Raw genomic sequence first — 13,209 nt, forward strand, 5'->3', positions numbered from 1 at the left:
AGATAATTAAAGGTAGATCTGAGGTAAGAGTTTATCCCTTCTGATACCTGGGAGAGTAAGAGACTCTTTATTTTATTATTATTATTTTTTTTAATCTTCAGCCGAAGATATGTTTTGTTTTATTGATTCTAGAGAAAAAGAAAGGGAAAAGAGAGATAGCGAACCATTGATGTGAAAGAGAAACATTGATCAGTTGCCTCTTGTAGCATACTGACCAGGGATTGAATCCACAACCTTTTGGCATATGGGACAACACTCCAACCAACTGAGCCACCTGGCCAGGGCATAGATTCTTTAAAGCTCACAAACCAATGAAATAAAGTTAATTGTTGCCAGCTGTTTGAAACTAAATGTGCATAAAATCTCATCAGAGTATCCTGAGACTGAAAGAATATCTTACCTAAAAGAAAGGGTTCTATCCAGAGTTCGGAGGGAATAAGACCATGGTTTAACACACATGATGGATCCAGGAGAGGAAGCCTGACAACTGGAGGACAGACAGGACCTAGTCCCAGGAAATCAAAGAACCAGGCTTTCCTCCTTCTAAGCATATTCTCTAGAACAGGGTTTGGCAAAATATAGCTCCTGGGCAAAATAGGTACAACTGTTTCCGTCTCCAAAGTCACAGTTTTATTGGGATACAGCCACATGTTATCTGTGGCTTTTTTGTGCTACAATGACACAGAGTGAATAGTTGCAATAGGGACTTCATGGATTAGAGAGTGTAAAATATTTACTACCTATCCCTTTACAAAAGAAATTGCAGATACCTAAAAACACTCTGACATATGCTCAAGGGCATAAGAAGGGACTTCTATTTCTAAAACTATGCTGGACCAGTACCCCAATGAACCCTTCTAGTAGGAAAATAAAAATCTTAGATGGGACATTTAAAAAAATTTAAATGCATAGCTGAATTAGTAAAAAACAGAGGAAATCCTCAGACACCAAAAATAATAGGAAAGCATGAATCCAGAAAGATAATTAAGAATGAAGTGACAGCAGAAGGCATCTGCTAATCTCTGATGTATTAGAGCTGTTAGTTTTAATGGTCACCATGCATACAGAAAGAAATGAAGCCCATGAAAGGAGGCAATAAGATCCCTGTATAGAGCTGGGATCCCAAAAGGCAAAATCCTCAGTGAAATGTTAAACTACACACACACACACACACACACACACACAGAAAGAGACAGAGACAGAGAGACAGGGAGAAAGAGAGAGAGAGAGAACACCAGTAAAGACACTTGCCTCTTGCCTCTTGGCTCTGGGTGGAGGAGAAAAGTCTTCTCTAAGAATTGCTAACCACAAGCTGACTCTCGCAGGAGTTTGGAGCTAGGATTCACACTATCTGGGTGGCCCCAACAACCAAAGCCAAAAATGTCATTTAAAGTGGTCCTGGGTTGGTAGTGCCCTCAGATGCCTGACAGAAGCAAAGAGAAAATCCCCTCCAAAGAATGCACCTTAAAACCAAGCCTCAAAGAATTTCCCCCAAAAATATATTGCCTTAAACAAGACAGCAAACAACAGAATCAAAATGCAACAGACTGTAGCTATGACCATTATTGGGTAGAGTAAAAAGGAGCAATGTTTACTATGTTTAAGAAAATAAAAAAAGTATGACCAAAGAACAAGAGACAAGACATAACAAATGACCAGTTAGATTTCAGAAATATTTAAATAGAACTTTTTGACATGACAAGTATTGTCATTGAAATAAGAAACAAGTAGCCTGGCTGGCGTGGCTCAGCAGATGAGCATCGACCTATGATCCAGGGGATCAAGGTTTGATTCCCAGTCAGGGCACATGCCTGGGTTGCTGGCTCGATCCCCAGCAGGGGGCCTGCAGGAGGCAGCCGATCAATGACCCTCTCTTATCATTGCATTAATGTTTTTATCTCCCTCCCTCTCCCTTCCTCTCTGTGAAATCAATATATTTAAAAAAAAAAAAGAAAGAAAGAAATAAGAAACAAGTCTAACGTTCATTATTATTTGTAAAGGAAAAAAAATTAGAAGCCACGTACATCAACTGAAAAATAAAATAGAGTAAAATAATGATATATTTGCATAAAGTTAAAAATATGGAATACTGTATATTGTTAGCATAGGCATATAGTAAAAGCATCTAGAAGAACATGGAATGATAAATATTAGATTCTGATAAGTGGTTGCCTTTTATGGGGCGAGGAAATGTGATGGGGAGCGGTACAGAGGATGTTGGCTCACTGGCTGTGCTTTATTCTTACTCTGGCTGGTGGGTGTGTGGATATGTATCACATTTTCTTTTAGACTCTTGTATGTCTAAAATATTTTATCATAACGTTTTTCTTTTGTAAATGGAACAGAAAATTTAAAGGAATGATTTTTCTTTCCCTTTACACCTAGCCTATTTTCTGAAGGGTAATTATATTAATTTTTTTGTTTGCTTCTTGTTACATAAAGAGACTTTCTTTTTTCTGGTTTTAAAATCAACAACAGACTGAAAATAAAGCCAAGGAGACTAAGAATGGACTGGACTTAGCAAAGCAGCAGTCAGCACAGGAGGATGAACTTTCCAGGCTGTGGATCAAGTTGCACAGGATCAAGAGCAAGCCATCCATGGGGAAGCTCAGGCTGAATTGGCTAGACACCAGGCTGGGGGCCTTGAAGAAGTTATTAGTCCTACCACTGCCACCAAGAGCAAGCAGTGCTTCTTGGAAAGCTAATACTTCAGTCTCAGATTTTTGTGCCACTTACCATCATTATCTGTAGTGCTTGGTCCGTGCTCAGTGGTTGATGTTTGTAGGGATCCCGATGGGCATGAAGATAGTGGAGGGCTCTGGAGAAGGCAGAAGTCCTCTGGCCAAATCCTGCTGGAGTGTTTACTCCACATCTACTCACCGTAGTGTTCTTATGATCTTCTAGTAAAATTTTTCCTGAACTTCCAAACTCTCACAATTTATGTCATGTCACTATATTGTATGTATTTGCTCTTTACTCTAATTAAATCACATAACATATATGGAAAACAAGAAGTGAAAGTCACCTGCCAGAGAATAGATGAAGTTACAAAAATCAGAGTGAGTTTGTGGAAAGTGGCCCATTAATTTAGGCTGCTGAAAGAAACTTTCATCTCATTTTCTTAGCAGGATATCTTTGGTTGGAAAGCATTAATATGGAAGCTTAAACAGAAGAAAAATGTTAAAGTGTTTTTACAATTGGTCTATTATCTTGCTTTTAATCCCTAATGGGCTGGGTAAAGTTTCCACTGACTTGGGAGTTGAGAATGTTTTCTATGGAACACAGGTTGAGAAAGTGCTCCCTGCCCTCCCCCATCACTTCCATATTTTATACCTGGGTCTGGCCTTTATTCATCTACTTTAACATCCTAAATTGTCAACGACACAGGCTGACCCCAAAGATATCCATTCTAGTTCTGAGGGAGATCTTCATGCTCACACTTCGGCTTCCCTTCCTGCTTCCCTTTCTACCTCATTTCTCTCTCCTTTTTGCCAACCAAATAATGTGTCCTTGGTGAGCCTAGATCACAGGGAGCACTTTCTCAACCTGTGTTCCATAGAAAACATTCTCAACTCCCAAGTCAGTGGAAACTTTACCCAGTTGCTCTGCCCTGCATTGTGCACATGCAGCTGTTCAACCCAACTGAAGAGTTGTCAAGGGCAGGACTGGGACATTCTGTCCCCTGCACCTCTCACCTTAACATAGCTCAGGACAAACAATTGGTACTTCATAAAGAGTTGCCTTCACCTGGGGTAATGATTGATATTTTGTAACAAAGTTTTATTTTTAATTAACTAAAGCTAAGACTTTTTTCAACCTGAAAAATAAAATGCAAGTAAAAGCCCTGTTGGAAATATCAGAGTAATTCAAGTATATTGACTGGATTATGGTTTCCTCTTATTCCTTTTATGAACAGTATCAGGCAAATATCATGTATATGTACATGCTTTATAAATATTTTCTAATGATGGGAGTGTAGCTCTGTTACAGGAGTTTTTTGAGCTGAAAAATCAATATGCTATTCTTCATTATAAGACATATGCAACAGAACTGACAAAGGAAACATTAGGAAAAGTGAAACAGCTAAAAGATGCAGCAGAAAAATTGGCTGGAGATACAGAGGACGATAAGAAGAATAACAGGTATCTCTTCTCTTCTCCAGCTTTATTGACGTATAGTTGACAAATAGAATTGTGTATACTTAAACTATACAATGTGCCGATTTGCTAGACGTGTACATTGTGAAATTATTACCACAATTAAGTTAATTAACACATCTATCACCTCACGTGGTTACGTCTTTCTTTTTGCTACTTTTGAGGATGCTTAAGATCTACTCACGAGCACAACATATTATCAACTATAATCAGCACCATACTGTACATTAGATCCTCAGAACTTACTCATCTTAAAGCTGAAACCTTGTACCCTTTGACCAACATCTCCCCATTTCACCCATCCCCCTCCCTGGCAGCCACTATTCCATTCCACTCTGTTTCTATGAGTTCAATTCTTTTTTTTTTAAATTCCACTTATGAATGGAATGAGTGAGATCATACAGTATTTGTCTTTTTCTGTCTGGCTTATTTCACTTAGCATAATGTCCTCCAGGTTCATCCATGTTGTTGCAAATGGCTGAAATATATATATATAATTTTCTTTGCCCATCCACCCATTGACAGACACTCCAGTTGTTTCCATACCTTGTCTATTGTAAATAATGCTGCAATGAACATGAGGATGCAGGTATCTCTTTAAGATATAGATTTTGTTTCCTTTGAATATACACCCAGAAGTGAGATCCCTGGATCATATGGTGGTTCTACCTTTTCTTTTACCCACTCCATCAATTTGACAATAGCGTGGTCAGACTCCATCAGGAGGTAGAATTTATACCAATATCAATGTATCATTGACACAATTTAACAACATATGAGTCCACTGAGGAGAAAGAAGTAGGAATTGGGTTTGTGTTTTGGGAACTTGCAAAACTAGACCTGGTTTGGGGGCAAAGGATGAATAGACTCTACTTCTTGATGGGAGGAACTACAAAGAATGCACAGAAATTAAGGGAAACAAACAAGGGTCTGGAGGTTCTGGGTGACAGTAGCAGCAAGAAGCCATTAGAGTCCCTGAGCCTGAAGGAACAGGGGAAGCAGGACTGTGAGTGCTGTGAAGTAGGCCTGTGGACGCTGGAACGGAAGGGAAGAGGCCATGGTCTTACTTAAAAGGGTACTGCCCTGGCCGATGTGGCTCAGGCAGTGTTAGGGCGTTGCCCCTCGCACTGAAGGGTCGACAGTTTGCTTCCCAGTCAAGGGCAGGTCCCTGGGTTGCAGGTTTAATCCCCGGCCCAGTCAGGGTATGTGGGGGAGGCAACCAATCAATGTGTCTCTCTCACATCAATGTTTCTCGCTCTCTCCCTTTCTCTCTCTCTCTCTTCCTTTCTCTCCCTCTCATTCCCTCTCCCTCCCTCCCTTCCACTCTCTCTAAAAATCCATGGAAAAAAGCATTCTCGGGTGAGGATTAGCAAAAAAAGGGGGGGGTATTAATTAGCATTCACTCTGTGTTAATCAGAACAAACAGGTTTACCTTTGGCCACCTTGAAACACTTTTCTTAACCCAGTAGTTCTCAACTGGGGGTGATTATATCCCCTCCTCTGGGGACCAAAGTGTCTAAAGACATTTCTATTTGTCACAACTAGGGTATACAACTAGCATCTAGTGGATGGAGGCCAGAGATATTGCTAAACATCCTATAATGCACAGGATACCCCTCTCCCCATGACAAATGATTCTTCTGCCTTAAGTATCAGTGGTACTTAGGTTGATAAACCCTGTCCTAACTTACGCTGCTTATTTTCTCCCCTTGTGCAAATCACTTTTTTGGAGTCAGTGTGATTTAGACTCTAGGGCACTAGGTCACCTAGCAAGGTCCGTAGGTAGCAACCCAGAAGGAATCACATTCTGGACAGATTTTGATCAAAATGGATATTTTGATGCACACAGTGTACACACCTAGAATGCATACAATCAGAAAGTTCATTAGGATTTTTGCTTTCCACAACTGATACTTATGATTTTTCTAGGCAATCATCATGTCCTTAACTACCTCTAAATCAATGTGAAATATCAAATGATGAGTTAGAGGTCTAGTTTTACTTTTGGTTGTATGTGTTGTCTCCAAAAATTTTAAAACAACAATATTTATTTTTAACATAAGTAACTCTCAAAGTTTTAAAATAACTCCAAATCCTCACTTATAAATTCATATCATCACTATGACATGGAAAAAAATGAAAATGTAACATTAGTGTGGGGCAAAGCAAAGAAAAATACATACCAAACAGTTAATATTAGTTATCTCTGGGGAGGGGGAGAGTGAAGAGGAAAACACACTTTTTACATTTATATAATTGTTTTAAAAGTAGTGAGCTTCTGGGCATTTTTTTCATTTTCAGTATTTTCCTAATAATTTAAAAAAGGAGATACTCGGAAAGATTCAAAAAGACAGACATAATGTTTTTTACCTTATACTCTGTTACACAGGCAATACCATGAAAATCAGCTTCTATTATGCCCAGACCTCAATTCTTTCTATAAGAGCAAAACCATGGAGAGAATATTTTCTGCCTTATATTTTATGTAAGGGTACAAATTGTTTCTACTTATCCCCAGAGACTAAAGCTTTCACGGTTCTTAAATTAGGTTTGAAGAGAAGTTAGGGGACTTCTCCTTAGAGAGGTCTAAAATAACACATTCCACTTTTTCTCTTTTCATGTTAATGCTGTTTTCACAACTCAGCAAGAGAGGAAAGACAGACATTGGCTTGGCCATCTTTCCAACTTTGCCACTTGAGAAGGGGCTGAGCCACAAGGCCTGTGCCCTGTTCCCATCTGTTAGGAAGAGATGCTTGTGGGATCCCAGAAAGCAGCCCTTACTTACTTTGGCAAGATCAAAGTTGAGAGAGTTGAGAATGGACCCCAGTCTGCAGCCAAGGTCCCTCCATAGAATTTTGTCAGTCAGGGTCCCAGAAAGAAATAGAAAGCACACTTGGATGTAATTCTGAATCATGTATATATAAACAGAGTTGTCTCAGTTATCTATCCAAGCAGCTGTGTTCAGCTGATGGGTCTTCTGGCAGGTCTGCCAGGGACCGGACTTGGCTGAGAGGCTGGACCTCTCTAACAGGTCTTTCGTCCTAGGCTGCTTTGCAGCAGTTGTTTGAAGGTTCCATGAGAATAAGTACAGAAGCTGTGAGGCTTTTGAGGTCCTACAACATCATTTCTTCCACCTCCTATTGGTCAAAATAACTTGCAAAACCAGACCTGGTTTGGGGGTAAAGGATAAATAGACTCTACTTCTTGATGGGAGGAACTACAAAGAATGCACAGGAATGAAGGGAAACAAACAAAGGTCTGGAGGTTCTGGATGACAGAGCAGTGAGAAGCCATTAACATCCCTGAGCCTGAAGGAGCCGGGGAAACAGGACTGTGAATGCTGTAAAGTAAGCCTGTGAACGCTGGAATGGAAGAGGCCACCCTTCAAGAGCTGGAGCTGAGAGATGTAAGAACTGACAGACCTGCTGCTCAACAGGGAGGAGTCTGCTCTCTCCCCCCGCCCCACGCGCGCCCCAGTTCTCAGAACCTGGCAGTAACCAAGTGTGACTGACAGCCAGAGAGCGGTCAGGGAGCAGGTGATGTCATCCATGGAGGCTAGCTTTCCAGGACACACAGCAGGGTGGAGACTGGCTCTGGTGGGGAAAATAAAAAATATCCAGCACAATCTTTTTAACTTATGTAGTAGAAACATGGGGGTCTTGTCTTTTTGTTTTAGAAATACATTTTCAATGCTGAATCCCCTTTTCAATTCCAAATGACCTATATTTGAGTTTCTATTGACAGAATGCTCACCACCTTTCATAGCAGCTCTTTACGCTCTGAGCAGCTGTGACTACTAGAAAGTTCTTTATATTCAGACCAATCTTCATGGAGCTTTCACCTGTTGGTTACATTCTATTTCCTCAGGCTGACAAAAAGAAAGAAAGGAAAGAAAGAAAGAAAAAGAAGGAAGGAAGGAAGGAAGGAAGGAAGGAAGGAAGGAAGGAAGGAAGGAAGGAGGGAGGGAGGGAGGGAGGGAGGGAGGGAGGGAGGGAGGGAGGGAGGGAGGGAGGGGGGGGGAGGGAGGACAACAAAAATCCCCACACACTTACTCTGCTTTCCTGCCCCTCAAATACTTAAATATAGCTATAGCACATGCGCTGAATCTTCTTTCCTTTATATGAAAATCACCAGTTAATTCCATTTTTCTTCACAGGGCAGTTTCAGATCTCTTCACAATTCAGTTCCTTCCTCTAAAAATGCTACATGCTAGTTTGACAGTTACCCCAAACAAGCTGAGTGGCAGGTTGATCTGACCCAGTGAAGCAGAACATTTACCTTCCTTTCTTAAGAAGTTCCACTTTAACCCAAAGCCAGTTTCTTTTCTAAAGGTCTCCTCACTGTCAATCGTAGCTCTTTATACCTTTTCCATCACTACTCTATGGACTCCTTGCATTTTGGGTTGTTTTTTTTTTGTCATCTAAAATGAATACTTTATTATCCAAGTGATTTCACCCTTTATTTCATTTGATCCTTACAATTATCTTGGGGAAAAAAACTAAAAAAGATTTTAATTCCAATTTTACAGAATAGGACATGCCCTCAGAGATGCTAAGTGACTGAGAACATAATCCTCAAAATTCAATTTAGTGAGGCTTCCATTATGGCAAGCTGACTAAGCTTACAGCATTTGTTTCTTTTTGAAATTGATCTTTATTGTTGAAAGTATTGCAGAAATCCCCCTTTTTTGTCCCCATTGATCCCCTCCACCCCGCATCTGCCCCTACCCAAGCCTTTACCATGGTTTATGCATATATGCATATAAGTTCTTTGATTAATCTCTCCCAACCCACTCCCCCACTCCCGCCTTCCCACTGGGACTCATCAGTCTGTTCCATGACTCTATGTCTCTGGATCTATTTTGTTCCTCAGTCTATTTTGTTTATTAGACTCTACATATGAGCAAGATCATGTAAAACTGAATCAGGAAGAATCAGAAAACCTGACTAGGCTAATAACAATTGATGAAATCGAAGCAACAATAAAAAAAAACTCCCAGCAAGCAAAAGCCCTGGTCTGGATGGCTTCACAGGGGAGCTTTTTAATTCTTTAAGTTGCAGGATTAGATGATTTACTAAAAAATTTTCTTGCTTTTTGAGCTGCTTTCACTGTGTCCCATAGATTTTGGGTCATTGTTTGTGCATTTTCATTTGTTTCCAGGAAGTTTTTGATTTCTTTCTTGATCTCTTTGGTAACCCATTCATTGTTTACTAACATGTTATTTAGCTTCCATGTGTTTGAATGTTTTTGAGTGTTTTTACTGTAGTTGATTTCTAACTTCATGCCCTTGTGATCTGAGATGCTTGATATGATTTCAATCTTCTTGAACTTGTAGAGACTTGTTTGTGTCCTAACATGTGGTCTATCTTTGAGAATGACCCATGTGCACTTGAGAGGAATGTATACTCTACAGCTTTGGGGTGGAATGTTCTATAAATATCAATTAAATCCATCTGATCTAGTGTGTCATGTAGGGTCACTGTTTCCTTGTTGATTTTTAGTCTGGAAGATCTATCCAGTGAAGTCAGTGGGGTGTTAAAGTCCATGACTATGATTGTATTGCTGTTGATCTCTCCCTTAAAGTCCTTAAGGTTATTATTGATAGGTCCTTGTTTATTGCCATTTTAATTCTTTATGCCTATGTTTCTCTATTTCTTCTTATTATTGCATCAGTCTCTTTAACATTCCTTGCAATGCTTTTATTTCTACTTCTAATTACAGCAGTCCCTTTAACATTTCCTGCAATGCTAGTTTGGTGGTGATAAACTCCTTTAGCCTTTTTTTTTATTTTTTTAAATATATCTTTATTGATTTCAGAAAGAGGAAGGGAGAGGGAGAGGGAGAGAGAGAGATAGAAACATCAATGATGAGAGAGTCCTCATTGATCGTCCACCTCCTGCACATCCATGACTGGGGATGGAGCCCTTACCCCAGGCATGTGCCCTGACAGGGAATCGAACCGTGATCTCCTGGATCCTAGGCCAACACTCAACCACTGATCCACACCCGGCCAGGCCTTTAGCCTTTTTTTGTCTGGGAAGCTCTTTATTTCACCATCTATTTTGAATGATAGCCTTGCTGGATAGAGTAGTCTTGGTTTCAGATCCTTGTTTTGCATTATCCTGAATATTTCATGCCATTCCCTTCTGGCCTGTAGAGTTCCTGATGAGAAGTCAGCTGACAACCATATGAGAGCCACTTTGTAGATAACAGATTGTTTTTCTCTTGCTGCCTTTAAGATTCTCTCTTTGTCTTGAATTTTTGACATTTTAATAACGATGTGCCTGGACGTGGGCCTGTTTGGATTCTTCTTGCTTAGGACTCTCTGTGCCTCCTGAACTTGTGTGACATTTTCCTTGACCATGTTAGGGAAATTTTCTGCCATTATTTCTTCAAACATGTTCTCTAACCCTTGCTTACTTTCAATCTCTTCTGGCACTCCTATGATGCGAATATTGTTACGTTTCATGTTGTCCCACAGCTACCTTAAACTGTCCTCCTGTTATTTGTTTTTCTTTTTGGATCTTTGATTGAGTGATTTTTTTCTACCCTGTCTTCTGATTCACTGATCTGATCCTCAGCTTCCTCTAATCTGCTGTTTATTCCTTCCAATGTATTCTTTATTTCTGCTATGTCACTCTTCATTTCTGACTGGTCATTTTTTATATTTTCCATATCTTTTTTCATGCTGTTGAGTGTCCTTACAATCAGTATTCTGAGCTCTATATCTGATAGATTGCTTATCTCTGTTTCATTTAGCTCCTTTTCTGGAGATTTCTCTTGTTCTTTCATTTGGAGCTTGTTTTTTGTCTCCCCATCTTGGCTGCCTATTTCAGTTTGTTTCTATGTATTAGGTAAGTCTGCTAGGATTCTCAGTCTTTTTGGAAAGTCTCTGGTGCAAGACAATGTCAGACATTGTATGTGACTGGCCTTGAGTACCCTATTTGAAGCTATCAACAACCCATGGCTTGAGGTCCCTTCTGTTGGGGCTGGGTGCATTTGGACAGGACCAAATGCACATCAAAGTCTGCTTTTCCAAGGCCTGAGCCTAGAAGCAGATCAGGCAAAGACTCAAAGCACTCTGTCTGCCTCTGCCTACAGGCTGATTAATATGATTCTCTTAATGAGCCTCAGCCTATAGAAACTCCACTAGGTAAGATGAGAGGTTTTCCAGCAGGGTGAGGCTATTGCTTCTCCCTGAGGCAAAAACTTCTTGGAAGGTAAATGTCTGACTATGAAAGATGTCCACTGTTGTACGGGGGAATGACTCAACAGAGGAATCCAGGGGGGTGCCCTCTAAGCTCTATCTCCAGGGTGTACAACCATAGAGTCTCCTCACATAGCCTCAGTTCATGCTGCCTTCTCTCTGCTGGTAGCCCAAGGTGAGTGGCTACACACAAAACTTTGTGTGTTGGTTCTTTAAGAGGGTGCCTGCACTTCCAGCCATCTCTCCCTGGCAGACAGAAACCTGGCTGCTTTTCATAGCCAAATGTTATGTGGGCACCTTTCTCAGTTCTCATGCTCTTGGCTGGGAAGTCCAGCCTGGGGTTTAGGCCGTAGAGTCCTTAGTGGGAACCCTCCACAGCTGAGATATCCCTCTGGGCCTTCAGCTGCTGCCTGTGGGAGATCAGCCAAACCTCTCATGCCTCCGCACTTCCTACCAGTCTCTATGAGGCCTCCAGTTTTCCTCCTTGGTTATGAGGGTGCTCTCCAACTTGCCTGCAGTTGCAGTTGATTATTTAGCATGGTTTTTCTATATTTTAATTGTAATTCCAGTTTGATCCCAGGAGAGTGTCAGCGTAGCTTCCACTCAGTCTGCCCCCATCTTTAATCTCCCCCACTCCTTGTTGGTTGAAGAATGGATAAATGGATGAATGGACGGATGGATGAACAGATGGACAGATGGACAGACAGGAGGGAAGCCAAGTAAGGCATCACTTTGCTTTTACTGTTCAATGACTTCCATGTTAGCAGAGGATAATGAAGTTAAAATGTCAGTCCTTTTTACTGAAAGATTGGGAAACCCTAAAGTGAAAAACACAGTTAAAACAGAAAGAACAAGCCTTTGGAAATATAGCACTTCACCAGATCCAGTCCAAGGCCTGTAATCTGTGTCTTCATTTCTAATAAATTCTAACTAGCTATAGATTCACATTGATAAATGCCTTTAGATATAAAATACTTTTAGACAAAAGTATCAATTTGTCTACTCTGACTTATATGAAAACCTTGAGAAGTCTGGTGGGGGGAAAAAAGTTTTATCTAATGAATGAAAATACAAAACTAAATATATCTTCATGAGACACATAAATCCCTGTGTTTGGTATCACATGGGCATTTAGGAGGTATTTATCAAATGGAAATATATCATTCACTTCATTTTCTTTTTTCAGATTTAGAAAAGATCCAAGATTTGAATCTAAGTAAGCAAGAAAAAGCTGGTCAACTGAAACAGTTGGAAGATCAAGTCATTGCCATTAAAAATGAAATTGTTGAGCAAGAAAATAAATATACAACATGCTAGAGTTAGAGTTAAAGTGCAAAAGCTTACGCCTTTGTTTCTGGTTTCTGATGAGCAAACCTGAGGAGCTGTGCTGAACTTGGGAAACAAAATGGTCAGTCTCTTCTGCCTCCCCTGCCTGGAGCCCTCTCCTTGTTACATCTGCTCATTGTGGCTGGGGAGTGACACTGGGCCAAGGAAAAACCTCTTGACATGTGGAATAGAAAGGGAGATATAGAGAGGTTGTCTCTGGTTTCAGGTACCTTTCTTCTTGCTTTTCATAACTTAAAAACAATTAGTTACATGTAACAAGTACAAATCTAAATAAGTATTTTATTTACTAATACTAATTTCAGTCAAATCAACCTAACTGTTTAAAGAAATTGTCAGAGGCTAGGGGTAGTGGAGAATGGGGAGTTAATAACCAACTGGCATAAAGTTTCAGCTAAGCCAGATAAATAAGTTCTAGAGATCTGCTGTACATTATAGGTGCAGTTAACAATAATGTATTGTACACTTAAAGATGTATTAAGATGGTAGATCTTGAGGATG

At 40.2% G+C, this 13,209-nt stretch overlaps 1 protein-coding gene across 1 annotated transcript in view; it reads left to right on the plus strand.

The window, feature by feature from the left end:
- LAMB4 (laminin subunit beta 4) overlaps positions 1-12,681 on the plus strand; it is a gene marked incomplete at both ends in the record, with an annotated part of 103,500 nt that extends 90,819 nt beyond the window's left edge. Inside the window, 5 exon segments of the mRNA XM_081146968.1 lie at positions 2,479-2,560; positions 2,563-2,651; positions 3,991-4,124; positions 4,126-4,142; positions 12,551-12,681. Coding sequence (XP_081003094.1) covers positions 2,479-2,560; positions 2,563-2,651; positions 3,991-4,124; positions 4,126-4,142; positions 12,551-12,681 — 453 coding nt within the window.
- Positions 12,682-13,209: the final 528 nt, after the last annotated feature.

Source organism: Miniopterus schreibersii (genome assembly GCF_964146895.1).
Source record: "Miniopterus schreibersii genome assembly, chromosome: 9".
Classification (NCBI taxonomy): domain Eukaryota; kingdom Metazoa; phylum Chordata; class Mammalia; order Chiroptera; family Miniopteridae; genus Miniopterus; species Miniopterus schreibersii.